The 27,981-nt window shown below is 41.3% G+C and overlaps 1 protein-coding gene across 5 annotated transcripts in view; it reads right to left on the reverse strand.

The window, feature by feature from the left end:
• The window catches only part of COL4A6 (collagen type IV alpha 6 chain), a 292,245-nt gene that overhangs the window by 135,865 nt on the left and 128,399 nt on the right, over positions 1-27,981 (reverse strand). For all 5 annotated transcript variants that reach the window (XM_025372175.1, XM_025372178.1, XM_025372177.1 and 2 more), the window contains exon 3: positions 14,760-14,840. In XM_025372175.1, coding sequence (XP_025227960.1) covers positions 14,760-14,840 — 81 coding nt within the window. The remainder of the gene's footprint in view (positions 1-14,759; positions 14,841-27,981) is intronic.

The raw sequence follows: 27,981 nt of genomic DNA on the forward strand, positions 1-27,981 counted from the left end.
AGTAAAACTCTTTATAACATATTTCTCCTCTCACACCCTCATCAGTTAATCCTGCCCACTGGAAACCGTTTTCTGGATATTGGCTATATACTGTTCTATTGAATAAAGCTCTATACAAAGGAGAACCAAGACAAAGTACCATTAATCTGATTTTCAAGGGGCTCATAGTCAGTAGGGAAGAATAATAGTAACAGCCATAACATCAGTGCTAAGGGTCGTAGTGATGGTGGTGATGACTATTGAGTGATTAATGTGTGCTAAGCACTTTAAACAATTATCTCTTTTACTCTTCATAGTAAATATTATTTGTTTATTCATTCATTCAACAAAACAAATCAGACCAAGCCCTCTCTCTTAGAACAAAGGAAATGTGAAGCTTTGTCCTCCAAGGTAGGAAAATAATCAAAGGAATGGTATCCTGAAAGTCAAGCAAAGGAAGTTTTTCAAAAAAGAGAGAGTGAAAAGGCATTTTAAATGCTGATGATAGGTCAAGTAAGATGAGGACTGAGAGATTACTATTGTAATTAACAATGTGTTTGTCACTTGTGACCTTTATAAGAAAGGAGTGGTAGCAACGAAAGCCTGATTAGAATGGGTTCAAGAGAGAATTGGGAAAGTGGAGATTTTGAGTATAAACAAATATTTCAAGAAATTATGCTATAAGGGGAACAGGGAAATAGGATGGTAACTATAGGAGATGGTGGAGTTAAGGGAGGGCTTGATAATACTAAAATCTAATAATTAATGGAGTGCTTACTTTGTGCCAGGCACTATGTTAATTGCTTTATAGGTATTAGCCTATTTAATTATCATAACAACCCTGAAAGATAGGTAGTATTATTCCCAAGTCACAGATAAATAAATTGAAGTTCAGAAAATAGCTGAGCCATTCACCTAACGCAGAGTTTCTTAACCTTGGCACTATTGACATGTTGGGCTGGATAATTCTATGTTGTGAGGGGCTGTCCTGTGCATCATAGGATGTTTAGTAGCACCCCTGTCCTCTACCCACTAGATGCCAGTATCACCCCACCAATTGTGGCAACCAAAAATGTTCCCAGACGTAGCCAAATGTTCCCTGGGGGGCAATATGGTTGAGAACCAATGGGTAAATGTGGATCATTTACACATCTAGTAAATGATAGAACCAGGGCTTCAAAGATTAGTCTATCTGACTCCAAAATCCATGCTCTCAACCACTGCCCTTACTTGTACTCCCCAAATGGCAAATTTCTCTATCCTGTTCTGGGTCCCTGTGGGCCGGATCTCAGCTCACTGCAAGCTCTGCCTCCCAGGTTTACGCCATTCTCCTGCCTCAGCCTCCCAAGTAGCTGGGACTACAGGCGCCCGCCACCTCGCCCGGCTAGTTTTTTTTTTTTAGTAGAGACGGGGTTTCACCGTGTTAGCCAGGATGGTCTCGATCTCATTACCTCGTGATCCGCCCGTCTCAGCCTCCCAAAGTGCTGGGATTACAGGCTTGAGCCACCGCGCCCGGCCAAGTCTCTTCTTTACTGTGGGCCTCAGTTTCCCCATCTGTAAGATGAAAGGGTCAGACTAGATGATCGCCCTTCTGGCTCTGCCATCTGTTCTGTGAGTCTAGTGCTCTCCCTTTTTTCATGGGGCAAATATTTTTGTTGGGGGGATGAGGCGGGTGTTTGGAACAAGGGACATTTGAGGCCTTCCAGTGTGGAAGCTGGTGCAAAGCTCCCAGGCTGCGTTTGTCTTTGTGCCGTGTTTGCTTCTTCAGAACTGCCTTCTCCCGTCGCTCAGGGCCGAGGGCCGCTCTGGCTCTGGCCGTGGTCTGGCGTGGTGGGGCGGTGGGTCAGACACGGCAGTGTCCAGGGCTACCCTGGCAGCCTGGGCTGGCAGGGGGAATTTCTGTCGCTTCTGCTCCGTTTCCCTCCTGGCCTCCGGGCCCTCTCCCTGGGCGGCCTCTCCACTGACCCTGGGAGGTCACCTCCCAGCCACGGGTGGGTGGTGGCGCTGCAGGGATGGCTGTGTGTGGGAACGGGTGCTGTTCTCGGGGCTCCCCGAGGAGCGAGGATCTCTGGGGGATGATGTGAAGAGCCCGGGTGATCCCAGGGCGGGCTCAGGTTCCCCTCAGGAATCTGGGAAACTCTCAAGGAGGCCCTGTGGGGGCTAGTCAAACTCTCTGGGGTCTGGGGGCGTTGGGTCATTGGGCTGTAAATGCAGGGAGGGGCAGGGGTACTTGCCACATTGCAGGCTGTGGTCCCTCCAAGGGACCTTGGAGGACTTCAAGTCTCCTTGCTCCTTTTATGGAGGAGGGGGAAGAGGGAGAATCGGGCTTCTATTTTGCTCTCAGAGCTCTGGTTCAGTTTGGACTTGATTTAAAAAGTAAAATTCAGAGAGAAGTTTTAATTTCTTACTCTGGTACCAATCACTGGAGCCATGGGACCCCAGTTCTGATAATGGATCGCATCAGATCACTAAACTGTCTGTCACATGCCTCCAGAAGCAACCCACGTTAGGCATCTTGGGACTCTGTGTCCTCCTGCTGCTGAGCCTCTTCTTATGTTTCTTATCTGTGTCTTTGTGGTACCTTTGTGGTTCCTTCGGGGGTCAATATTAGTATCTATGTGGATATGCAGGTTTAAGCCCATTTCTGAATTCACAGAATGTCTGAATGGGTTTTAAGGACAGCAAATGTTGCTGTATATATGTGTGGCTTTTCCCTATGTGTATTTTCGGTTAATAATTCTTCAAACTGAATTTCAAAGGCCATGTTTAACCCCTGGCTTCCTTTCCTCCCTGAGCTTTGTGAAGTTTAAGGCTCTGTTCCTAAAGCAAAGGGGCCCTGTCTGGGGAGCCTGTTTAGACCTGTCTCTTCCTTTTGTTTGCTTTCTTTTTGTCTCTCTCTGGGGAAACCTGGCTCCTGAACCCTGGTTACCCCTTATTCCGCTCTGGGCCCCACAGCATGTTCCTCCACAGCTCCCTCCCTTGTTCATAATTGTATTGGCATTCCCCCAACAACTTGTGAAGGGGGTAGCAACCACTGACTCGTGTCAGCTCTGAGAGAGAACCCAACTGAAGTAATGGAATGCAAAGTCACTACAATTACTTGAACTAGCAAAGACATGTACAAGGACAGAGACCACAGTTTCTTTGATAACCAAACATATACATTAATTTCCCTTGGGGCCAAAGAAATGAGCATTTTTTCTTTCGGTCTTCAAAAATTAAAAAGTAAAACTGAGCTTATAAGGCTGAGGATAAAAGGTGTAAATGCTGTCATAGCAAAGCCTAGGGCTTAGCTAAGTCTACAGTAGGAGCCTGCCATGGTTGCAGTCAGTAATTCAGGATAAGGGCACAATTCTAAGGTACTCTGCAGACTTTTCTGCCGACCAAGCTTTAAAATCTGTTTTATATGAAACAATGACTTCCTTCTTTCATGATTCCCCAAACCCTGCCTTATACTTATAACCCCCAAAATAAAATTTGTCAAGTAGGAAACAGATGCTCTTTCAGGACCCTTTGAGTTGGTCTTTCTCCCTGGGCATCATAGTAATTACAGGAGCTTTTAACATCCGACAGAGAAAAGCATCTAACAGTCCTACCTCTGGAATCAAGACAGGATCATCTCAGTGATGCCAATTCCACTTGATTTTATGATGAATTCTCCTTAAGTGGAATCAGTAGGGACTAACCAATGGAGACACTGGTTTCCAAAGAGTTAGAGAAATGTGAGGGAAAGGAGCTAGAACTATTTTCCAGCTAATTTTTTAAAAATTAAAATGTCATACATTCATTTAAAGTGAAGACTAGGTCACATCATCAAATCACTAGTTTGGGTGACTCTCTCTCTCTCTCTCTCTCTGTGTGTGTGTGTGTGTGTGTGTGTGTGTGTATTCAGGAATAGAGAAAACCACTGAAAGAAAGCATCTAAGCAGCAGAAAAAACAAAATTTCCATTCTGTTGTGCTAGGGGACCTTGGACATGCCACTTAACATCTAAAAATAGGGAGCTTAGTGTCCGCCTATCATGTCTCTTACTCTTACTCCAATCCACCCTGGATAACCCTCACCAAATTAATATTCCTAAAGAATAATTTTTATCATAATATTTTAAAAAAGAGATTGCTTAATTACTCCAGACCATACCAATCTATCCATTTGAGGTTTAGTGATCTACCATTCAGACTTTTAATCAGATGCAGTGATGGGTAGTCAAACATTGGCATGTGTGTGTGTGTGTGTGTGTGTGTGTGTGTAGCCTCCCTAAGTAGAAGTCTGGTACTTATGAAATGTTTGCATTCCCCACAGTGCCTGCACCAATATTTAGCCCCCAGAGTACTTTCTTAAATGTTTTTCTAGGGGGCTTGAACCTCACACAGCACAATGAGATAAAAGAAAATACAGAACATAGTCTAGGACTTCCACCTCTAAAAGTAAAGATGGTCATTAAATAATTGGCTATGTGCCTCATTTGTTAAAATAAAAGCTCTTTTGAAAAGATGACAGTGAAGCAAATTTCTGCAAAGCAATGCACATTTTCCCATCAACTTCTACTATAGCTTAGAGAGATGCTGTGCAATTAATTTTCTTAAACATTCTTGGAAGACTTCCATTAATGCGAGTCTTCTCAAAGTAGACACCAAATTACTTCCCTGACATATACTTGGTAATTTCATCTCCACACGTTTTTAACTCCATTGCAGTGAACTTTCATACAGTCAGTGGCCTACATAAAGGGACAGACCCACATTAGAGCTGTGAAAACTGACATGACTCCTCACAAAACTTGTAAGCACATATGAAAAACAGGCTTTCCTTAATCTTGGAATTCATTTCTTAAAGCTTTAAAAGAGAAGGATATTAGAAAAACATTTTAAAACCCAGACAGGGATATAAATGGATGCTATATATGCAGTCAGGAATTACTACTCACTAGGGTAGAGGAGGAAGGGCAATTGATTTGTTGATATCTGGTCGATGTCTTCCTAGCAGATTTTCTCCACTCCAAGTATTCCTCCAATCACAACAATCTGACTGCAATGAGTAATACAGGGAGTTCAGCTGATTATGGCCACAAAGGTTTCGGAGGCCATTTGACATGGTGGAAAGAACACTATGCAGGGGAATGGAACACTTGATTTAAATCTCAGTTATGTCACTTACAAGAGATCTTGGGACAGTCTCTTAACCTCTCTGAAACTTTCTTCCAAGCTCCATAATTAAAGTGAGGGAAAGAGCATTCATAGGCATGCCAGGAAAGCCTTTTGTCACCTACGATGTACCTCTTGAGGGCCGGATCCAACCCTCCAGGCTTGCAATTTTATTATTTAATAAGTTCCTTTGGTGTTTCACTTCTCCCAGTTCCTGAGATCCCCATTGCTTTATTCTATGTGAAGTTGTCAAGGTGAAGCTCTAAAGTTGGTTGCATGACTATGCTATAAGAAAAGAGTAAGAGACAGCCGGGCGCGGTGGCTCACGCCTGTAATCCCAGCACTTTGGGAGGCCGAGGCGGGCGGATCACAAGGTCAGGAGATCGAGACCACGGTGAAACCCCGTCTCTACTAAAAATACAAAAAATTAGCCGGGCGCGGTGGCGGGTGCCTGTAGTCCCAGCTACTTGGGAGGCTGAGGCAGGAGAATGGCAGGAACCCGGGAGGCGGAGCTTGCAGTGAGCCGAGATCGCGCCACTGCACTCCAGCCAGGCGGACAGAGCGAGACTCCGTCTCAAAAAAAAAAAAAAAAAAAAGAGTAAGAGACTTTGTGACAGTTATTTTTCTCTTATCCAGTGTTCTTTTGCCTCTGTCTGTGGGCTCCCATCTATTTTAAGTATGGTTTAGGCCAGTGGTCTCCAAATCCTCTTGACTGCACACCCTTTTTCAATTAGAAAAGCTTTGAGCATGCTTCCTCAATACATGTATATTTATACATTATTAACAATTATATAAATCATACACATGTCCTACTCTCTCCCCTATACATTAATAATATATATAAAATGAAACACACAATAAATAAAAAGTGTAAAAGGATGAGACAAAGATGAAATAAACAGCATGTTAAATGTCTTGTTAATTGTGATGGCTTTATTATATTATTAGCTAATACCTCAAGGCACAATATGTTACTTAGGGCAAGATCTTCCATCACTGAGAATTGATACAAGTCCATATCTCATACAGTGTTCTTCATTATTCTTGCAATGTTTTGCTGACTTCTTGTCAGGTATAATTAGATTTTCATGGTTTTTACTTCATAATGAGGCTGATAAAAAACTCATTCTAGGAGTAGAAGTGTGAGCCCTACCATTTTCATGTGCTTACATTACTAGTATTATCTCCAACACATAGTCTATTTGCAGGAATCTTCTTAAGCTGCTTGTCCATTTTGTGAAGGTTAAATGTAGTTAAATATAATCCATAAATCTACTTAACTAGGTCCAAGGAAACATCAATATCTCTGGTATACATTCAGGAAAAAAAGAAAGGGCCCCAAGGACACGCCTCCATCTTGTGGAGCCCCCACTCTTCCCTCAGGATACCTTACAGAGCATGCGCAACAGGAAAGCCAAGGAAAGCCGACCCACCTGATGAGGATGTCAGTGAAAATACATATATTACATATAATAGTAATACTAATAATCTAATACATAGCATTTAGTGACCCACACAGCTTTAAACACTTTACATAAATTATTTAATCCTAAATCTTAATTTCTTTCTAGCATCTCATATTAAATGTAAATAGAAATTTTCATATTTTCTTCTATACCCAACAGATTGACCTGCATGCCCTCCCCCCTCCACCCCCCCAATTTGCAGACCACTTATTCAGGTTCTGAGATTAAGAATCTTTGGATAAGTGGGATGCCTCTATAAATTACATTGCAGCAACTCCTCCCTGCTATCAAAGCAGTTAGTGAACCACACAGCTTTAAACACTTTACATAAATTATTTAATCCTAAATCTTAATTTCTTTCTAGTGTCTCTCAAATTAAATGTAAATAGAAATTTTCATATTTTCTTCTATATCCAACAGATTGACCGGCATACCCTCCCCCGCAACCCCCCACCCTCCCCACCCCCCCACCCCCAATTTGCAGACCACTTATTCAGGCTCCAAGATTAAGAATCTTTGGATAAGTGGGATGCCTCTATACAGTATATTGCAGCAACTCCTCCCTGTTATCCTGCTGCTGCAGTTTTCATGTGTGCTGATAAATGACAAAAAATAGAAACTGGAGTCAAAGATAAGTGACATAGGAAGCAATCCCAGGCAACTGAAGACAGAGGGGAGAAACTAGGTGAGGAGGAGGCCATGGTGGAGAAAACGGGAATAAGGGATGGAAAGCTAGAAATGGAGCAAGAGGGAAGGAAGTTTTGAGGGAGAAAAGACTAGGGAGGAAAGGAAGAACAAGAAGAAAAAAGGGGCACACATCTGGCAACTGAAGGAGAGGGTAGACTAGGAGGAGATAATATGTCGCTTGTTGACCTGCAAGATGCTCACCTATGTCTTAATATCTGATGTCTCTGTCATATGACTTAGCAGGGCCAGCAAAAGGAAAACTGAGTGGTCCCCCAAAATTTGTGATTTGTGTACACAGATATGCAGAGTGAGCATGCCTCCTCTTATCAGAGAGGCACATGAGATTTATTCAAGCAATGCAAGGACAGGGCAATGCTTCATTTAAAGAGCGAGTTTCTAAAGCTAGAACGGTAAGCAGAATGACTCCTAGGCAAGGCAGGGAAGATTTTGTTGGGTTTTGGTGAAGAGAAATTCCTGTGACTCTTCAAATCACACCATCCAGATGACCAAGGAAGGGGAGTCCTGCACATTCCTGCAGAAGCACAATTCCAGCTGTCAGGAGTGTCTAGAAGCAGCAACAGTAAAGAAGCCACAGCAAATGAGTTATATCTGAGGCAGCTGCCAAGACACCATTCAGAAGATAGGACATTGTCAAAAATCACCTTCCATATCTCACTTCAATACTAGAAAGCACGATAATGCACTCTAGGGGCAAGGAACCATCAGGGTACAGCAATGTAGTGTCTGACTTAGATTGTCAGAGCTTGCAGGTCCTTTGAAATCACACATCCCAAATCTCTCATCCTACCTATGGGAAAACTGAGACCTTGAGAGGGGAAAGCACCAAACCAAAGTCATCCAGCTGGCAACGCTTACACATGACACTTAGGTCTCTGGATAGTTAAAGCAGTGTTTCTTGTCTCCACAGCTGTGTATTTATCTATCTCCTTCTCCAGCTCCTTGGCTCTTCTCTAGCAGAAGCCTCCCTCACTAGTACATATAATATATTCCATAAATCCTATAATGTCACAATACAATCAAATAAATGATTAAGATAACCACGAACATCTGCAGGGCTATGATTGCATCTTGATTCAGTGCAGAGACACACGTTTTAACTATCATTAATTATCCTGAACCTAAAGAACCATATTTAAATATACAAAGACCCCCGATTTTCTACACCCCCGTTACTGCCACCTAGTGGCTACTTCTCTGCTCAGACGTTACTTCCCCCCTCCCACAAGGAAGAGGAACAAGACCATCAACTTTGCACAAGGTTAACAGGCTTTTAATGAAAGGTTTGGTGGAGAGGAGGGTGGAAACAATGTCACAAAGAAAGTTAGGGATTACCTTTGACTCACAATTATTCATTAATGTTCTCATCTTGGAGAAAGAATTAATTGCTGGAAGTAAAAGATAAGCATTTTGCCAAGTCCCTTGCATTGTTAGGTATAAAGTAAGAAGCAATCAAGTCAAAGAAGAGGCCAGAGTCAAAAACTCAGAGGAGTTAAGGAAAGCAGAATCCCAGAGCAAACTATCGAAATCAGATGTGTGGTCCTTGCAGCTAACAGGAGCTAAAGAAGATGTGAAAATGACTGCCCTGGCTCTTTGCCTTCTTTCAGCAGCAGGGATTACTCCCTCAACAGGAGACTTCTCATCAACTTCACAGCATCCTAACAGCTAATCCTGGATGTGGAGAGCAGGGCTAGAACCACACCTATGCAAAATTGCTTGGTCAGTTGGTCAGTCTTTCATGAGACAGTGTGTAGTGCCTACGGACTCTGCAGAGTCTAAGAACACTCAGTCTCTCTGCTTTAGTTATTCTTAAGACAGTGGAGAGCTGACAAGTGAAGAGAAATGATGATAAGAGTAGATAACACCAGCCTGGCAGATCATGGAAAGCTTCCCAAAGAGATGAAATCTGTGCTCAGTTTTAAAGGATGGATAAATAGAAGCAAGTCAACCAAGAAAGGATAGAGCTAGTGGAAGACTAGTACACGTAGAAGGGGTGGCAAGTATAAAACCTGCAACACATTAAACAACACAGTAGTTCTGAGAATTATGAACAGTTCAGTGAACTCATATTGTTTTGAAAATATTTGTCTTGTTTTGTTTTCTGAAGTGAGGAGGGTTCCTAATGAGAGATAATATTGGAGAGGTAGTCCAGGGCCAGGTAATGAAGGACTTTATAGGTTTTCTAGAGATGGGATTTTATTGTGAAGTCCATGGGGGAGCCATTGAAGGACTTTAAGCAAGAGTTTCATGATACATATCTGTGTTTTGGAAAGATTATGGCAGGACAGTGGCAAATTGAGAGAGAGTGAGATTAGAGGCTGAGAGATCAGTCTTGAGGTTACTGAGGTAATTCTGGCAAAAAAATGACATGAGCCTGGATTGGAGAAATGGGTATGGAGACAAGTGGATGTATTCAAGCTCAATTTCAGAAGACAAATGGACAGGACTTAATGATGGATTGGAGGTAGTAGGGAAAGGAAAGAGAAGACAAGAATGACTCCCAGTTTTCTGGCTTGAGCAGCTCAGTGCTTGTTGATGCCATTTGTTGTGATGGGGAAGACAAGGATAGGATTTAGGAAGGAGTACATCTGGTGGGGGTTGGTAATGGAGTTCTGTATAGACATGTTTATGGTGTCAGTGAAATCCAAGCAGAGATAACCAGCAAGAAATTGACAATGCCTATCTGAATCTAGGAGAAAGATCTGAACTAGAGCTAGAGATTTAATATTTATCATTGTATGGATGGTGGCTGAAATCCCTGGAGTATATAAAACCACCCTGGGAGAGGCCTACACTGAGAAGAAAAGTGGGATGAGGACAGAATGCTGGGAGATCCCAATCAAAGTAGGAAAAGAACTAGGAAAGGATAGCATAACATTCAAGGGAACAGAAAGTTTCAGGAGAGAAGGAGGTGTCTTATATAGTAGGGCCATCATGGAAGATAAGGAATGAAAAATATTCATTGGATTTGGCAACAAGTAACTTAGTAGTGATTAGTGTCAGCAATAGGGCCAGCCCACAGATGTCTGAGGAGTGAGAGGGGCAAATATTTGTCATGAAATAAGGCACAAAACTTAAGTGCAGGCAGTTGGAGCAAGGCCTAGCCACCCAAGGAGGTGATATACAATATGAGCTTTCATGCTGGAGAAGTAGAGCAAAGACATTGGTGTGTGTTGTACTGGCTAGTCAGGAGAGGGACATGAGGGGAACACAAGGAGGAGGAAAGATGTACATTGCAATTTCCTAATTCAGGAGAAAATGGAAAGGTTTCTTGGTAGCCATGGCACCAGTCAGCTGACACAGGGAATGCCAGATGTTTGCAGGAGAATAAATTGAAGGACTAGTTGTTAATGCATCTGGGTTCTGGAATTCATGGGAAACACATTTTGTGGCAGTGGAACAGCAGGATGCAGGCAGGAGATAAGGAATTAAGAAACCTGGGCTCAGTTTCACATGAAACTCAGGCTAGCTTCATAAACTCTCAAGCTAGGCATAAAATGGGGGACAAACAGCCTTTCCCTAGAGGGCAATCCAAACATTCCCCATGGTTTTGGATTATCCGTGATAATGCTTCTTTAGATGGCATGGATAATTAGGAGGTCACCATGTGTTAGATAAACACCAGAACAATGTTCAAACAGGGAAAACTCTAAAAGAGTATTGAGGAATACTAGGCTCAGAAGAAAACAAACTGCCCCCTCCTCCCACCCCCAACTTCAGACAAACACACACTGATGGAGTATAATGCAAAGATAGCTTTCATAGCTAGTAGGGCAAAAAAAGAAGTGTTGGAAATGTCAACCTAAAATGTTTTGTTTAATCAAGTGGCAGGGGAAAAAATACCAGGGAAGAGAACAACCCGAAAGAATAGTTCTTCCAGATAATAACACCTACTCCTAAGAAAGAAAAGTGAAAGTCATATGTTAAGTTCAAATCTGAACATCTGGGTGAAAACGTCTTTATTTAACACTATGAGGCAGTTCATTTTTAAAGACTGCCATTCTCTTAAAGTTGGCTAAATAAGGTTTAGCCACTAGCAGGCTGGTGACCTTGGGCAAGTCACTTACCAGTTTCTTTATTTGTTGCATACATACAGGATTACAGCCCCTGAAAGATGTTTTGGAAACTGCAAAGCAGTGCACCAACATTAGGTAGGGACTTTTACCAAGCAGGGCATACCTTTGAGAAATCGGTTTGAGATAGCTTCAGCCAAAAACGGCTAGATTGCAGTTTTGCAGGAGTGCTAGGTGTTGTGTAAAGGTCCTAGTCCGTTCAAGAGGACTTTGGCAAAGAAAAAGTACACACTGCCCAGCAAGCTGTGCGCTTGATGTTTCCCCAAGGCAGGGGACAGACCTGCCAAGGGCTACAGCATATCTCAGGGGTGACCCAATGTTCCGTTCCGCTCCCAGCTCAAGAGAAACAGCTTGAAATATAAATGGGGCCCTCTGCTCAGCTAAGGAAAACAGTCCCAAATCTTTCTGAAATCTGCACACAAGGGGTACTGAGGGGCTGTCCTGCAGGGTTAATAGTGCTGGGGCCAGTTTAAACAATTCTGCTTGGCCCTGGGAACATCGGAGGAAAGGGAGGATGACTAAGCAGGACCTGGTTGTGCTTCAAGCATCCACGTTCATGGTTTTCTGCATGAGCATAGGTCTTATCTATTTGGGAAATAGGACATTCCTGCTCTCGACTCATGAAATATGGCTTGGTCTGGTTCAGTAACTTTGACAAGCATTCTTTGAAACTTTAGACTTTGCAAATACATTTTTAGGAACATATTTGACAGTGTGGAGTCTGTGTCTTTTAAATATTGAGGGAAAAATCTGTGCAGTGATATTCTAATTTCCTCCATCCCCCTCCCCCTCAGCCACTCAGATGTTTTCAAAAGAGAAGCCAGACTAAGGTTCCAGATGTTTGAAACCTAAATGAGGGCTCCTCATGAAATAAATCTACTGCCCTCCATTTCCAGAGATCAAAATCTTAGCCAGGGGTTTAACAATGAGGTCACTGTAGGCGTGTTTGCCTGGTGTAGGACTGACGTCCGATCAGATATATAAGATTTTATACTTTTAAAGGCTCCCCAACCCAACAAACAGCCCAGAGCTTCTCAGTTTCCTGGTTGTTGTGTCTAACTGCTTCTCATCCTGCCACAATCCATCGGGAAATGTCCCTTTGTGTCAAACCTTAAATCTCACTTGCACCGATTTGGGTCATTTTTATTTGCTGCATCTTTGCAGAGGTAAAGTAAGTCAATAAGAATCATCAGTGAGGAAAGTGGCTAGAGAATATGTCCAGGAAATTCACAGAAGAAATATAAATTTCCCGGTAATATGTGAAAAGACACTTAAACTCAGGGAATTAGAATGATTTTCACTCATCATATTAGCAAAAATATCAAGTGTTGGCAAGGGTGTAGAAACATGGGCATTTTTGTACAATGCTGATGGGAATATAAATTGCAGAATACTTTGTAGCTTAATTTGGCAGTGGCTTTGAAGGTTAAAAATGTCTATTACCCTTCTACCAGGTAATTATGATCCTTAGTGTCTATGCTAGAGATGTATCTATGCTTGAGCTAGTATCTATGCTTGAACACAAGGAGGCCTGCTCAAAGATTTTCACTGTAGCTCTGCCATTTTACAAATAGCAAAAATTTAGAAACAACCTAAGTAGCTGTCAAAAGGAGAATGGCTGAATTAAACTATGGGGTAGAGAAAAATATCTTAAGGACACGTTAAGTTTACAAAAAGGGCCCAGAATAAATACTTAGAATTCTATTTTGGACAAGAAAATCAGATAATGAGACTATTTTTAGACATATGTGTACATATCTCTCTGATTATATATGGAAAAAGATAAGAATGACAGTAGTGGCACTGAGAGAGCATCAAGGGAGATTTTTGCTTTGTCTATACTGCTTGCATGTTGTTCAAGAATGCATTCATATATTTATTGTGAATTTTTTTTTCTAGAATGTCTCAGAGGTAAGGGTATGGATCTTGGTGGCTACAGTGAGAGGCAGCAGTAGGTAAGTTGGTGACGTAAATAGATGAGAAATCAAAGGACCCAGATAAAGGCCTGGAATCTGTCATCACTTTGCTATGTGATCCCAGGAAGTAATTTTCCTTCTGAGTCTGTTTCCTCTGTACAATCAACGAATAATATGTGAAGCTTACTAAGAGACCTTCCCTTTCTCATATTTTACAATTCTCTAAGTCCATGTCTTTAATCTAGAATAGGTCTGGTCCCCTTTGATGAGAAGATGGATTTTTATTCTCTTCCTTCAAATTCTGGCATAGTTTGACATTTCACTTTACCCCAAATGTGAGATAATGAAAGAGAAGGTGGAACAGTCATTGTGTTCCCTGTTTGGCTATGGATTTGAAAGTTTGGTTGACCTATTTATACTACTACCTTCTTTTGACAGTATAAGCCCTTAGGCTTGTTTGAGTGTGATGAGAGTGCATTCACAATGCTAGAAATGGGAAGTTATGAACTCTGTAGGATGGCCATTAATCCTGGAAACACACCCACACACACACACACACACAGACACCCACACCCACACAGATGGAGCATCCCTAATCCAAAAATCCAAAATCCAAAACGCTCCAATGAGCATTTCCTCTGAGTGTCACATCAGTGCTCAGGAAATGGTGGATTTTGAAACATCTCAGATTTCAGATTTTTGAATTAGGGATGCTCAACTTGTGTATGTGTCTAATTTTTTTTTCAGATTGAACCCCTTTCAACACTTTTCCTGGGTTATACTAAAAATGCATTTTTTCAGTGAAAATCATAGATACAAATATCTAGGGGCTATGCATATTCAGGAACTGATAGAAGTGCTGTGTCAATGCACTGAGTTCATTGCAATTTGCACGACAATTTGAACTGTGCATTGCTAATGAGAGACAATACATGGACTATGTCACAACATTTTAAAACGTATCCTATGTTGTAATGTAATACCTATAAACCATTCTTTATGTATCGTCACCTATATTTCTGGACTTTATGGCTACCCTGTTCTCTTGAGTCTATCACTAACAAGCAGGGTGATTTTGGACAAGTCACATCCACAGTCTGTAGATAACAATTGGAACACCTGTTCCCCAGACTGGGAGGGAAGAATTAAGCGAGCTATGAAAATTTACACTTATCTACAAACATCGTCACAATCTGGCTCTCTACAACCTAATTGGCTTTTGGAAAAACTCCAGATGAAACTCTGAGGAAACTTTGGCATTAAGTGAATGAAGGAAACCTCTTCTTGGTACCTCAGAGACTTTGACCAATCTAACTCTGACTATCATCACTTAGCAAAGCTCCTTCCAGCTGGTCCTCATCACTTTGCTTGTTCCATGAGGTCATAAGAGTAAATTCTAAGCAGTTTATTTCTAAAGAAAACAGATAACGGCTCCCATGCAACTATTTGTCTTTCAACAATGAAATAAGCAACTTACTCTCGCTCCTTTCTCAGGAAAACACTGACAGCTCCCACTGCAGTCTTGGCCCCCACACGGCTTTCCATAAGACTTCTCTCCCTATTAAAAAAAGGAAAAAGTTAATAAACCATGTGAACCAAGAAGCAATGTTGTCCCAGCAAACCTAACTCTTCGCTTCTTTACCAAGTAAATCTTTCGCGGCTTAATGATCTTATCTGATGTTGTCAGTAATCAAATGAAATAAAAACTAATCTTAAGCTAGCATCCTTTCAGGTCAGGTCTATACCTCATCAAATAAATAGCCGGTTTGGGAACTTTACTTTAGATACCTGCTCACTGGTAGAAATTTCAGGCACAATATACAACAGAATTACTTGGGGGCTGGAAATAGACTCTAGACATATTCCTGTGAAAACAGATGTCCAGTGACTTATGGATTTGCACTCATTGATAAAATGTAGCTATAGCAGATAACTTGAATGGAATTCAAGTGCTAGATGTGTAGTGACATATGAAAATGGCTACCTTGTACTCTGCTCTCAGAATCGTTCTTTTCAAACTCCATTTCAGCACACCATTCAAACCTTACAGTGGCACTCCCATGCCCAGTTAGTCAGATCCAAATTCCTCAGTTGGTATTTTATAGTCCCCCGCAAGCTCTCTAACTTCACTTTTCCCTCTGCTCTGATTGATGGTGATGATTGCTAGCTGAATTTCTGCAAGGCCCGCACATGACCTGACATGTGCTGATCCTCACCAACCTCATCTCCTTTCTCTCTGGCTCACTCTGCTTCAGTCACACAGGAGGGCGTTCATTCTGTTCATTAAAAACATCAGGCCTGTTCCTGCCTCAGGGCCTCTGCCCTCGCTGTTCCTTTCTTTTTGCAATGTTCTTCTCCGAGATTTTTTTTTAAAAAAAATCCTGGCTTCTTTTCATCACTCAGGTCTCAGTTCAATTGTCCATTCTCAGAGAGGCCATTCCTGAGTCTCCAGTTACTTCCAATCATATAATTTCATTACCTTTTCATCATTAGACATTCTGTCTACTCCTACTAGAATGTAAGCTTCATGTAAGTAGGGACTTCATTGTCTTGTCCAACACTGTGTCTCCAATGTCTAAAACCATGGATGACACTCAAGGAATTTTTGGTGACCACATGAATGGAGTTAGGATTTGAACTCAGGTCTGACTAACTCCAAAGTCTTGACCTTAACCCTTAAGCCTTAGTGTTTTCTAAGTCCTTTGTCTACCAGAACCTCAATACAAAGACTCAACAATAAGAAAAACTGCAATTCTGACCATATCCACCTTGGGAAAAAAGCAAAACATAAATTCTAACCATTATCTGTAACAAGAACTTTATCTCTGGGATGCATGGATTTAGAACCATCCAACTTTTTAATGTTGGATGTTTTTTTCCAAAGAGAAAGGCATATTTATGAGCTGACCTCGCACTTAATCATTCTTGCCTCTGTGTACTGTGTGCCTTTTCCTAATTCCTAGAGAGCACTGTGAATTTCTCAGATGGTCTCTTATCTCTTTAGACATTCCCCCAACACTTTATCAGCACAACACCTTGGTAATAAGGTAGTGATGGCAAAGCTATGACAAAATATTACTATTTTAGATTCCAAACACCTTCCTTATACGTTCTAGTTTCTCTCTCTTATAAGCCCTTGACATGGCTAGTGCTATTGCACACTTTCCAGTTTACCTTCCATTTTATGGAATATAGGACAGGCAAGTTTTCATAAGGGTGAGATCAAGAGGTACTCTGGCAGGAGGAAGCTAGGGGCTGGGAAACAAGAGAGAACTGAGAGAGCAGCATTGAATTTTATCTTCACCTATGCTGACACCCTTGTCTAATGTTGACTACTATATTTCTTGGTATTAAGGATAATTTGTATTTCCTTCTCCATACATTCCTGTGTTTTCTAAGCAGTCTTCAACAAGCACATATAATTAATAAGAATACAAAATAATACATAATATTAAGTGATAAAAATCATCCCCTTCAAGGACGAGAACTTGACAGGTGTTGCCAAAGTTGAAATGGCATCTATTCGGAGCTATGGCTTACTTCCAAACAATGTCTGCTTGAGTGTTCCATAAAATTGATCTATAGTAGATGAAAAGTTTCCAGACCCCTCAAACATGGAGCAAAGAGGCTGGAAGCAAGGGAACTGGAAAAGAGGGGGGCAAAAAAACGATAGCAGAAGCTGAACAAACCCATAAGAATCAGAAGCTAAGGTTTCTTAGGAACTCGCCAGAACAAGGAGGCAAAGACACTCAGCTAACAGACAGGAAGTCATCACTGTCCTTTGTCACTGAGGAAAGTAACCAGAGAAGCCCTGTTGGCCACAAGGCAATTTCCTGTAATGCCAGCCCTGGCAGTTTCCCCAGGAGTCTTCAATTACAGTGAGGTGGGAAGAGTGAAGGCAGGCTTCCAGGGAACATGACCAGACTAGACCTGAGAAGCCTCTGCTTTATCCTGGCATGTCTGGGGACACTCCACCCTCTGCTTGACCAGGCCATGTGGCTGGTGTCATTTCCACCTTGGAATGCTCTCCCTTTTCTCTCAAGATCAAACCCTTCTTATACCCAAGAAAATTAAAACTGGAAAGGCTTTGGGAGATCATCTAATACAGTGGTTCTTAACTCTATTCGAGCAGTACCTTATTATTTTTATTATAATTATTACTCTCCCTTGCCATCCTAAAAAGAAATTCATAGGAATAAGTTATAATAAAAATGGAAGGAAAAATTTTAAAAGCACATAGTATGCCCTAACTGTATTGCAAAGAAAAAAAAAAAAAGAAGAAAAGTCATTTGTAATAAAAAGATATGTATTTCAATATATAAAAGCTCATACATGGCTATATTAGTAGATGTCATTAAGTGGTAGTCAGAGGCCAACAGCTCTATAGAGAATTGCGATGAGTGTAACAGCCTGCTGACACAGAATGACACTGGGATGTAGTATTGATGATTCAAGTATCATGAATGCAGTTGCTATTAGTAAGTGCAGTGATTCTCTCAAATGATAACTCATGGTGATGATCGTGGGTGGGGGGCGGGAAGTACAATCTTCCCTTGATTTACTGGGCAGTTTTATTCGAGAAAACCATGAAAAAATTCATTTCAATATATAAAATGTGTTTATGTTCTAGACTTCAATAATTATAAACAGAGTTTTCATCTCCATGAATATCCAGAGGTCTTCTCTATCCTTCAGGATGCATAGTATTCAGAACACCTATCATTCCTGGCAGCCACCAAGTACGTGTTCCCGACTCCCTGATCATTTCGACAATCACGAATGGCCTCACAAATTGCAAAATACCTCCTGGGGTGTACTTTTGTTAAGAAGTATTGGTCTAATCCAAATCACCCATTTTACAGATGATAACACTGAAGAAGATTATTTTGACTTGGGTCACACTGTTAACAAGTGGATTCTAACGCTTCTGAACATAATGCAATATTCTTCCTACTGTTCCATACCTCTCAAGGCCAAATTTAAGTTCCATATTTTCCATGACCACTTCAGCTTCAGTGAAACACAACAATACTCACTAAGTCCCATTCACTGGCTAAGTGTCACATGTTGTTATGGGAGAGTCTTTGCAATGTTCCTAAGATTGCATAGCTGAGAGTCTTGTTTCCTCATCCAGACTGTAACGTTTATAAGGGAAAAGTCAATTTATTTTACTCCTTTGTATAAAACCACAGTGTTAAGGGGCAAACCTATGTTCTAGCCAATATCTGAGGCAGTATCCCTTAATTAGGAATATAAGTTCTGGAGTCAGTCTGTACAGGTTTAAATCCCAGCTCTAATATTTCCGAGTTGGATGAACTTAGGCAAGTGACTTTATCTCTCTGAAACTCAATTTTCCTACCTGTAAAATGAGAATGGCAACAGTATCTACTGTATAGAGTTTGACTGGAGGACTCAATAAGATTAAGCATGCAAAACAGTACCTGGATCATAGTATTCACTTAGTATCAGCTATTATTATTATATTAATATTAGCTATACTAGACTACTCAGCATTTTTTGCAACATTCTGGTCTTTCTCTGGAGCTCCTTATGGAGTGCTGTGCACTGGTATGGTCATGCCAGTTTGTCTATGGCTGATGTTCACTTTGCTTGGTCAGGATGTCCATTTGGATTTGTTGATGTCTGTATATGTAATTATCAGAATCAAGAACATAACCACATTTTATAAATTGAAATGAATTTTTCATGGTTTTATTGTTACTGAATAAAAATGCCTAGTAAATAAAGGTAAGATTGTACTTTTTCCCCCCAGATCACCACCACGAATTATTTGTCATTTCAGAGAATCACTGCACTCACTTAACTTTTCTTTTTTGAGACGGAGTCTCGCTCTGTCACTCAGGCTGGAGTGTAGTGGTGTGATCTGGGCTCACTGCAGCCTCTGCCTCCCAGGTTCAAGCCATTCTCTGCCTCAGCCTCCCGAGTAGCTGGGATTACAGGCACCCACCACCACACCTAGCTAATTTTTGTATTTTTAGTAGAGACGGGTTTTTGCCATGTTGGCCAGGCTGGTCTCGAACTCCTGGCCTCGAACTCCTGGCCTCAAGTGATCTTCCCACATCAGCCTCCAAAATTATTTTTAAATGCTAAAAATATTTAGCAATTAGAGTTAAAGGTTAGGGTTTGCTAAACCATAACCCTAAATATTGCTAAATATTTTAAATATAATCTCTACTCCACACATCTATCCTTTTGCTGATGCTGGTTCCTATGTCTAAAATGCTTTCCTACTCCCTTTACCACAAACAAAATTTCTATTTATTCTTTTAAACCCAGCTCAACCATCTTTTTGGTGAAGACACCCTTATACTCTGCCTCCTTCTCAGCAATTTCAGGAGCAGTTCTTACTCTCTTCTCTTTGCTGATGGAGTTTTGCAGTATTTTACTCAATTTATTTGATTCTGCCATCAGACTGGGATCGGAACCATGTCTTATGCTTCTCTGCAGCCCTGTCACAAGCAGATATTCAGTGAAGGGCTGTGAAATAACTGCTCTCAGAACAACTGAGTTACAAGTGTTAGAGATCAGCGTCACCTGGGATTCTTCCTTTCTCCTGGGTCTCCTGAAATAAAGAGTTACATCACAGTGCCTCTACCACCAACCAATAGGCTTTTCTAGGCATCACCAGTGCTTTCTTGCATGGGAGTTGGCAAGGATGACAATGATGCAAAAGGTAACCCAGGAAGCAAGATAGGAAGTAACAGAGGCTTAGCTGAAGTGATTGGATTGCAAAGGCCAATTATCTTTGTGAGCAATTTTCTCCAGAAGCTTAGGTCACAGAAGACTGTCTGTGTATAATTTTATTCTCACCATTCATTCAACAAATATTTATTAAGTGCCTAGTCTGTGCTAGGTACTGTGTTAGGCATAGGTGATAGTGGCAGTATCATACAGCCATAAGTGAAACCAAGTCCTTGTTTTCCTGGTTAAAATTTAGAGGGAAGACAAACAGTAAATGAATATTACATACATATCTGTCAGGTGATCTGTATTATGGAGGAAACTAAATTGGGTAAGAGAGTAGGAAGTGTTGGGGTTAGTTTGTTATTTTATATAAGGGAGTCAGGGAAGGCCTTGCTTACAAGGGGAATTCTGAGCAGAAAACAGTGTTTTTCAAAGCACAATCTTTGGCCCAGAATCATCAGTCCTGGGAAATTGTTAGAGTTGCAAATTCTTGTCTCCTCCACGATCCACTGAATCATAAACTTTAGGGTGGGGCTCAGAAATCTGTTTTAACAAGTCCTTCAGGTGATTCTGATGCACATAATGTTTGAGAAACACTGCTATAGAAGATGAAGGAATAAGTTATGTGAATATCTGAGGAAAGAGTATTCTAGGCAAAGGGAACAGCAAGTGCAAAGGCAGTAAATGAGAGAATATGCTTGATGTTTTGGCTACAGCAAGGAGGCCAGAATCCTGGAGTGCAGTGAATGGGGGGATGGGATACCTGATAAAGCCAGAGTTGGAGCAAGAGCCAGATCATAGAAGATTTCATAGACCAGTGTAAGAGCTTTGCCCCTGGAAATCCACTGAAGGGCTTGGAACATGTGAATGACACCAGTTGATTTACTTTTTAAGAGGGATTTCTCAAGCTGCCATGTGAACTGTAGTGTGGCAAGCACAGAAGCAGAAAGGCCACCTAGGAGGCTGTTGTGGTAATTCAGCAGGATGATGGATGTTTATAACAGAGGGGCAGTTATAGAGTCTGACAGAAGTAAAATGATTCTAGGTATGTTTTAAAGGTAGAGCTGCTAGGATTTGCTGATGGATTGGATGTGGGATGTGACTGAAAGGGAGAAGTCAAGAATGACTCCAAAGTTTCTGTACTAGACAACGAGAAGGATGAAATTGCCATTTATTCAGATGGAGAAAACTGTTGGAGAAGCTGGCTTTGGAAGCATCAGGAATTCTGGTTTTGAGATGTGTATAAGATATTCAAATGGAGGAGTTGAGTAGATAGCTGGCTATGGAAGTCTGGAATTCAAGGGAGATGCCTTGGTCAGTGTAGACTTGACTATGTTGTGGTAACAAACCTAAGATCTCAATGGTTTAGCACACAAAGTTTGATTTATCACTTATGTCATAATCCAATAAGACAAAAGCAGCTCCTCTTAGTGGCCTTCTCCAAAGGTGACTTGGATTTCCAAGCTGCTTTTGTCTAGCAACTCCACTATCTCAGATCCTAGTACCTGCTCTTAATTCCCTATTACGGGAAGTGATACATCTCTTGTGTTCATATTCCCTTTAAAAAGAACCAGACATACTGGAAAACCTAACAACATGGAGAGTAGGAGAGAGCAGGGTTTATCTGGAGATCACCATCTCTGCTATCATTGTTATATAAAGCCAAGGGGCTAGGTGTGGTGGCTCGTGTCTGTAATCTGTAATCCCAGCATTTTGGGAAGCCAAGGCGGGGGATTGCTTGAGCTGAGGAGTTTGAGACCAGCCTGGGCAACATGGTGATACCCCATCTCTACAAAAAAATTAGACAGGTGTGGTGGCATGTGCCTGTTGTCCCAGCTACTCAGGAGGCTGAGGCAGGAGGGTCACTGGAGCCCAGGAGTTTGAGGCTGATTGTGCCACTGCACCCAGCCTGAGTGACAGAGTGACACCCTGTCTAAAGAAACAAAAAACCTCCAAAGTAGATGAGATTACCAAGGGAGTGAAGGTAGATGAAGGGAAGAGAATACACCCTAGAAGTAAGCACTGAAGCATGTCATTGTTAAGAGAACATGAGGAGGTACTTGAGAAGGAATCTGAGAGGGAGTAGCCAGTGAGATGAGTAAAGAACCAACATCCAGAGGGGCCCTGGAAAGCAAGGAGGAAAAAAAGTGGTAAACCCAAATTGTTGACAGGTTACATAAGACAAGATATGAAAACACACCAATGGATTTAGCAATGTGGTGATCTGTACCAGATAAATTTCAGTGGCTTAGTGTGGCTAAAAGCCAGATTGCAAGGGGTCCAATAGAGAGTGGGAAGTGAGGAACTGGAGAAATCCAGGATAGCCAATTATCTAAAGGGGTATTTGGAATGGAAGAAATGGCACTGTAGCCAAAGAGGGATATGGGGTAAGAAGTATGTTTAATTTTTTGTTAAGACTGGAGATATTGAAATATGTTAGTATTTTGAGGGAATATGTGTTGACACAGGAGACAGATGGAAAAATTGTTGGGGGTGACTTTAAATGTACAAGAGAGGATGTTATCTAATACACAAGTTGATGGAATGCCCTTAGGTAAGAGAATTGAAAGTTCATCCACAGTGACAGGTGGGAAGGCAGAATACATAGATACAGATGCAGGTAGGGTAGTTGATGTGGTAATGGAAGCATGCAGGCATTCTCTTCGTCATACTTATTTTTTCCTCTCAGTGAAACAAGAATCAAGGTTATCAACTGAGAATAAGAACAGGAAGGAGGTATTGGAGGTATGCAAAGAGATAAGGTGTGACATGATCAGTTAGGAGAGCAGGGAGAAGGCATGAACTAGGGAAATGTGGCAGGACTGCAAGGCAGCTCTAAGGGCCCACTTTAGTTTGGTGGTCATGGACTTAAAGGAACATCAGTTATCAATATTGTGAGGTTTTCTGTAGACTTGTCCAGCCACATGGATACACACGTAGATTAGAGGAAGAGTTGGATTTAATCAAGGCTGGGGTCTGCTAGGTGAGGATGATAAAGGAAAAGAGGGGCAAGGGAGTCAAGGGTATATGGAAAGAAGTGATTATGATTATGGACCATAGGATCTAGGTTTCCTGTGGAAGGAACTGAGCACAGGCAGTGGGCAAGGGGCACTAGAAAGGTAGTAGGATCAATGGATGATTGACTCTGGTGGGGTTAAAAAAATGCATTGGTCTTAGGATTGTGACTATGTCTCAGAAGAAAGAAGGTATGGTACTATAAAGATGCTAGCCCTGTTAATATTCCACACAGTGCAAAACAAGACAGTCCTTGGAATATAATAAATTCATCTTGAATTAGCACAGTAAATGAGTGTTGAAATGGCTGCTCATTCCTGGTTTCATACAATATAATAAAACTGTCCCCTTTTAATAACTTCAGGTTTCTTCAAAATGTCTTTCACATAATATCTCATGTGATTTTCCACCGCAAATCTGAAATAGATATTTTAGATGTATGTGTGTGTGTAGAGACGTAGACACATATGCAACATTACAACGATTTATTTATATCTTCACCTACCCTCCTAGACATTAGATTCCTTTGAGATGAAGATCTTGGTTTCACTATAAGACAAATCAATGGAAATCCTTTAAGCCTCAATTTGCTGAACTATAAAATAGGGATATTTTACTTTATAGGTTTTAGTGAGGTTAAATGAGTTGATGCTCTTTGTCAAGTGCTTGGTATATTGAGAATATGCTCAATCTATATTAGCTGGTATTATTTACAATTACAGTGTCTAGTACTGTGCATGAGGATGCCTAAAAGGTTCTCACTCAATGACTAATTCCCATTTTAAAGATGAGGAAATGAAAACTCAGCTGTTAAGTGACTTTTTCAGCATAGAAAATTAACTATAAGAGTGGGGATAAGAAACCAGGTACCTTCAACTGTGTGGTTCTTGTTTTTTTGTTTTGTTTTGTTTTTGTTTATGTTGTTGTTGTTTTTTAGTGGACCTGCTGCCACTAGTTCCAGGAATTGGCCTGAAACTTAAAAAGTCAGGAAAAGAAAGATGAGTGTTGAGAGATGCCTCTTTGGGGGTCCTTTTCATCAATATTACTCTACTTACTTCACAATATTATTTGTACTGTGTGTACATTTTCTAAATAATCTTCATATATAATTCTTATAACCACTTTTGAAACAAAGGAATTATTTTTCATATGACCATTTTCCAGATTAAAAAAAATCCTGAGTTTCAGAGAGTTGGTATCATTTGCTAGTTAAGTGACAAAGTGAAGACAGCCAAACATCTAAAAGAGAAAAATAATACAAGATGCTGAGGTGACCTTCCTTCACCTGCCAGTGGCCTCAGGGTCCAGAAATTCTGAGGCCTCTTTGGCTAGATCAGACCTATCCTGGGGCCACATTCACAATAATGGCTACAGTGAGCATCTGTTATGTGCCTAGTTAAGTAGTTCACTTTTGTTATCGCACGGAACTGTTCCACCTCCACTACGAGGTAGGCACTATTACCATTATCGTTTTACAAATGAAAAAACTGATGCTTCAAGGGGTTAGTTTGCCTTCCCAAGGTCAGTCAGCTAGGGAGCAGCGTAAATTCAGACCCAGGTTTGACTCAAAATCTTAGCTCTTCCCTTAAACCAGGCCCCCTTTAACATCACCCTACATTTCTGAGCTTCTTGCTAATAGCAGAGAATCCGGCTTTACTTTGAGCAATTCTAAAACAAAACCTAAAACCTTTGCATTGAAATGTGAACACACACACACACACACACACACACACACACAACACACATTAAACCAAGCTGGGTCCTGTCCCATGTTTTATGTACATTTGCCTTTTAAGAACAGCTCCCTATGAGTTCATGAATGAAAGACTCTGGGAAGAGAAGGAAGTGATCTGTGAGAGCTGGCTCCCTACCATGTGGGACTTGTCACCTATACTTTATTTTAAGGAAGAAGCTGACACCAGACATTTCTGAATATTTCAGGAAGCCATTTCCCTCCAACATCTGCTCAACTGTGTTCACACCATAGATAAAAACAACTGATGGCATCAGGGGTAGAAGAGGAACAGGCACGCCAGGTTTCACTTGAAAAGCTCTAGCCAGTCAGTATGAACCAGGGCCTGAGGGGATGTAGTACTATCCAGTTAGACCTTGAAGTAAATTCAACAAGCAAATGCTTAAGACACAAACAGGTAAACTAAATGTTGCCCATAATGTTCTTAAAATAGAAGCCTCTTTTTCCTCTGTTAGTAAGAATTTACTGAGTAGCTATGAAAGAACAACACTTCCCAAGGCTAGTCATAGGGAGCATGTGAGGAAGACGCAGATTTAGCAAATAAAAATACAGGATGCACATTAAGCTTGAATTTCAGAGAAACCACAAGTGATTTTTTAGTATGAGTATGTCCCAGATTAGTATATGTTCCATGCAATATTTGGGGATATACTTACACTTAAGATCTATTTGTTATTTAACTGCAATTCATATTTAACTGAGTCTCATCTATTTCGTCTGAAAACCCTACAAGTGGCATCATTGCACACTTGTGTGACAAATTCAGTTATGAAGTGTGTCAAAAGTAATTGTTAGTAATAATAGTTAAAATACAAATTCTTCACCTTAATTTTTCAGAAAATTAAGAGAGGATTCATGTTTCTTTCTGTAATTGAGTCACTCCTACTCATTTGCATTCTGATATGCTTTCCAAAGTAGGAGGGGAAAGTAGAGTTATAACTAACATTGCAATGATTAAATTTATTCATTTACTTAGCAAGTATTTATTGAGTGCCTGCTGTTAACTGGCCTGCTGTGTGCTTGCTAGACAATCTTTAATGCACACCTGCTATGTATAATGGCACTGTGTTGGGCACTATGGAAAAAAGACAAATATTTAGAAAACGTTACTTGCACTCAGGAAACTAAAAGCTTGATACAGGAGATAACTGCAGTCAAAAGGAGAAAGTGAGAAGTATCATCGGACAAGATAAAAATGTATCCTTCTAAAATTTGGATGTGATTGTTCTGTCTTCCCTCAAAAGCCTTTGATAGCTCCCCATTACCCACAAAGTTCAAAATTTAAGCATGACATTTAAGGGCACTCAGACTTAGGCTCAACCTACCATTGCAAGTCCACCTGTCACCGCCTCTAGTCATAGAGGTCTATTTATTATTATTCCATTTTCCTGGAATACCTTTCATGTTTCATCCATTTCTCTCGAAATTCTAGTCACATCCGTTCTTTTTCCTTTTTGTAAAAACTTTACTGAGATAGAACAAATATATCACACAATTCATACATCCTTTCTTAAATTTCACTTTCTGTCTTTTCCAACAATAGCACTGCTAACGTTTCACTGTTGTATTTGTTGCTCACTCTAACAGCCTCCCTTTTTGACTACTTTAGAGAAACTGTGGCCATAGTTTTCCAATAAAAATATTCAAAATTATTTCAGGTGATTGAGCTGGGCCTCAATTTCCTCAGTTGCGCAATGCATGGAGAAACTGTATGTCCTTCTACATCCTGTGAGCTTACTCTTGCTACTAGACCTTAAGTATGCAGTGAGTGTCATGGCCTTCGGTGGCTTGGCACAGAGCCTGTCTGCTAATTTATAACATGATAGCGTTAGGAAAATCATTACAAGTTGAAAACAAACTCCTTTAATGTTCCTAGTTGGGAGATTAAAAATTTTTGTTTTTTTTTTTTTTTTTTTTTTTTTTTTTTTGAGACGCAGTCTCGCTGTGTCTCCCAGGCTGGAGTGCGGTGGCGCGATCTCGGCTCACTGCAAGCTCCGCCTCCTGGGTTCACGCCATTCTCCCGCCTCAGCCTCCGAGTAGCTGGGACTACAGGCGCCCGCCACCACGCCCGGCTAATTTTTTGTATTTTTAGTAGAGACGGGGTTTCACCGTGTTAGCCAGGATGGTCTCGATCTCCTGACCTTGTGATCCACCCGCCTCGGCCTCCCAAAGTGCTGGGATTACAGGCTTGAGCCACCGCGCCCGGCAAGAATTTTGTTTTTAAGGCCGGGCGCGGTGGCTCACACCTGTAATCCCAGCACACTGGGAGGCTGAAGCAGGCGGATCACGAGGTCAGGAGATCGAGACCATCCTGGTTAACACAGTGAAACCCCATCTCTACTAAAAATACAAAAAATTAGCTGGGCGTGGTGGCAGACGCCTGTAGTCCCAGCTACCCAGGAGGCTGAGGCAGGAGAATGGTGTGAACCCGGGATGTGGAGCTTGCAGTGAGCGGAGATCTCGCCACGGCACTCCAGCCTGGGCGACAGAGCGGGACTCTGTCTCAAAAAAAAAAAAATTTTTTTTTAAACCTACAGAAATAAGAAGGGTTGGGATTCTAGGACAGAGACTGTGTCCCATTAGAAATATCCTGACAGACTGTCTCCTCTGTTATTAACTCCAAATGGTTAAGGGCAGTTCCATTTCTGTCTTTTGGACTAGTAGGACACAGTCTAACAAATGCCCAGTTGAGACAGATGGTGAGTTCATGTGTGTAGTTCTTCAGTAGTAGCAGTTATTAGGAAACAGAATAGGAGACAAATACAGGTCATTTCCACATTTAACACACAAATAGGCAAACTAAATGTTGCCCATAATGTTCTTTTTTTTTTTTTTTTGAGACGGAGTCTGGCTCTGTCGCCCAGGCTGGAGTGCAGTGGCCGGATCTCAGCTCACTGCAAGCTCCGCCTCCTGGGTTTACGCCATTCTCCTGCCTCAGCTTCTCGAGTAGCTGGGACTACAGGCGCCCACTACCTCGCCCGGCTAGTTTTTTTCGTATTTTTTAGTAGAGACGGGGTTTCACCGTGTTAGCCAGGATGGTCTCGATCTCCTGACCTCGTGATTCGCCCGTCTCGGCCTCCCAAAGTGCTGGGATTACAGCCCATCATGTTCTTAAAATAGAAGCCTCTTTTTCCTCTGTTAGTAAGAATTTACTGAGTAGCTACGAAAGAACAACACTTCCCAAGGCTAGTCATAGGGAGCATGTGAGGAACACTCAGATTTAGCA

This window comes from Theropithecus gelada, chromosome X (assembly GCF_003255815.1).
Source record: "Theropithecus gelada isolate Dixy chromosome X, Tgel_1.0, whole genome shotgun sequence".
Classification (NCBI taxonomy): Eukaryota; Metazoa; Chordata; class Mammalia; order Primates; family Cercopithecidae; genus Theropithecus; species Theropithecus gelada.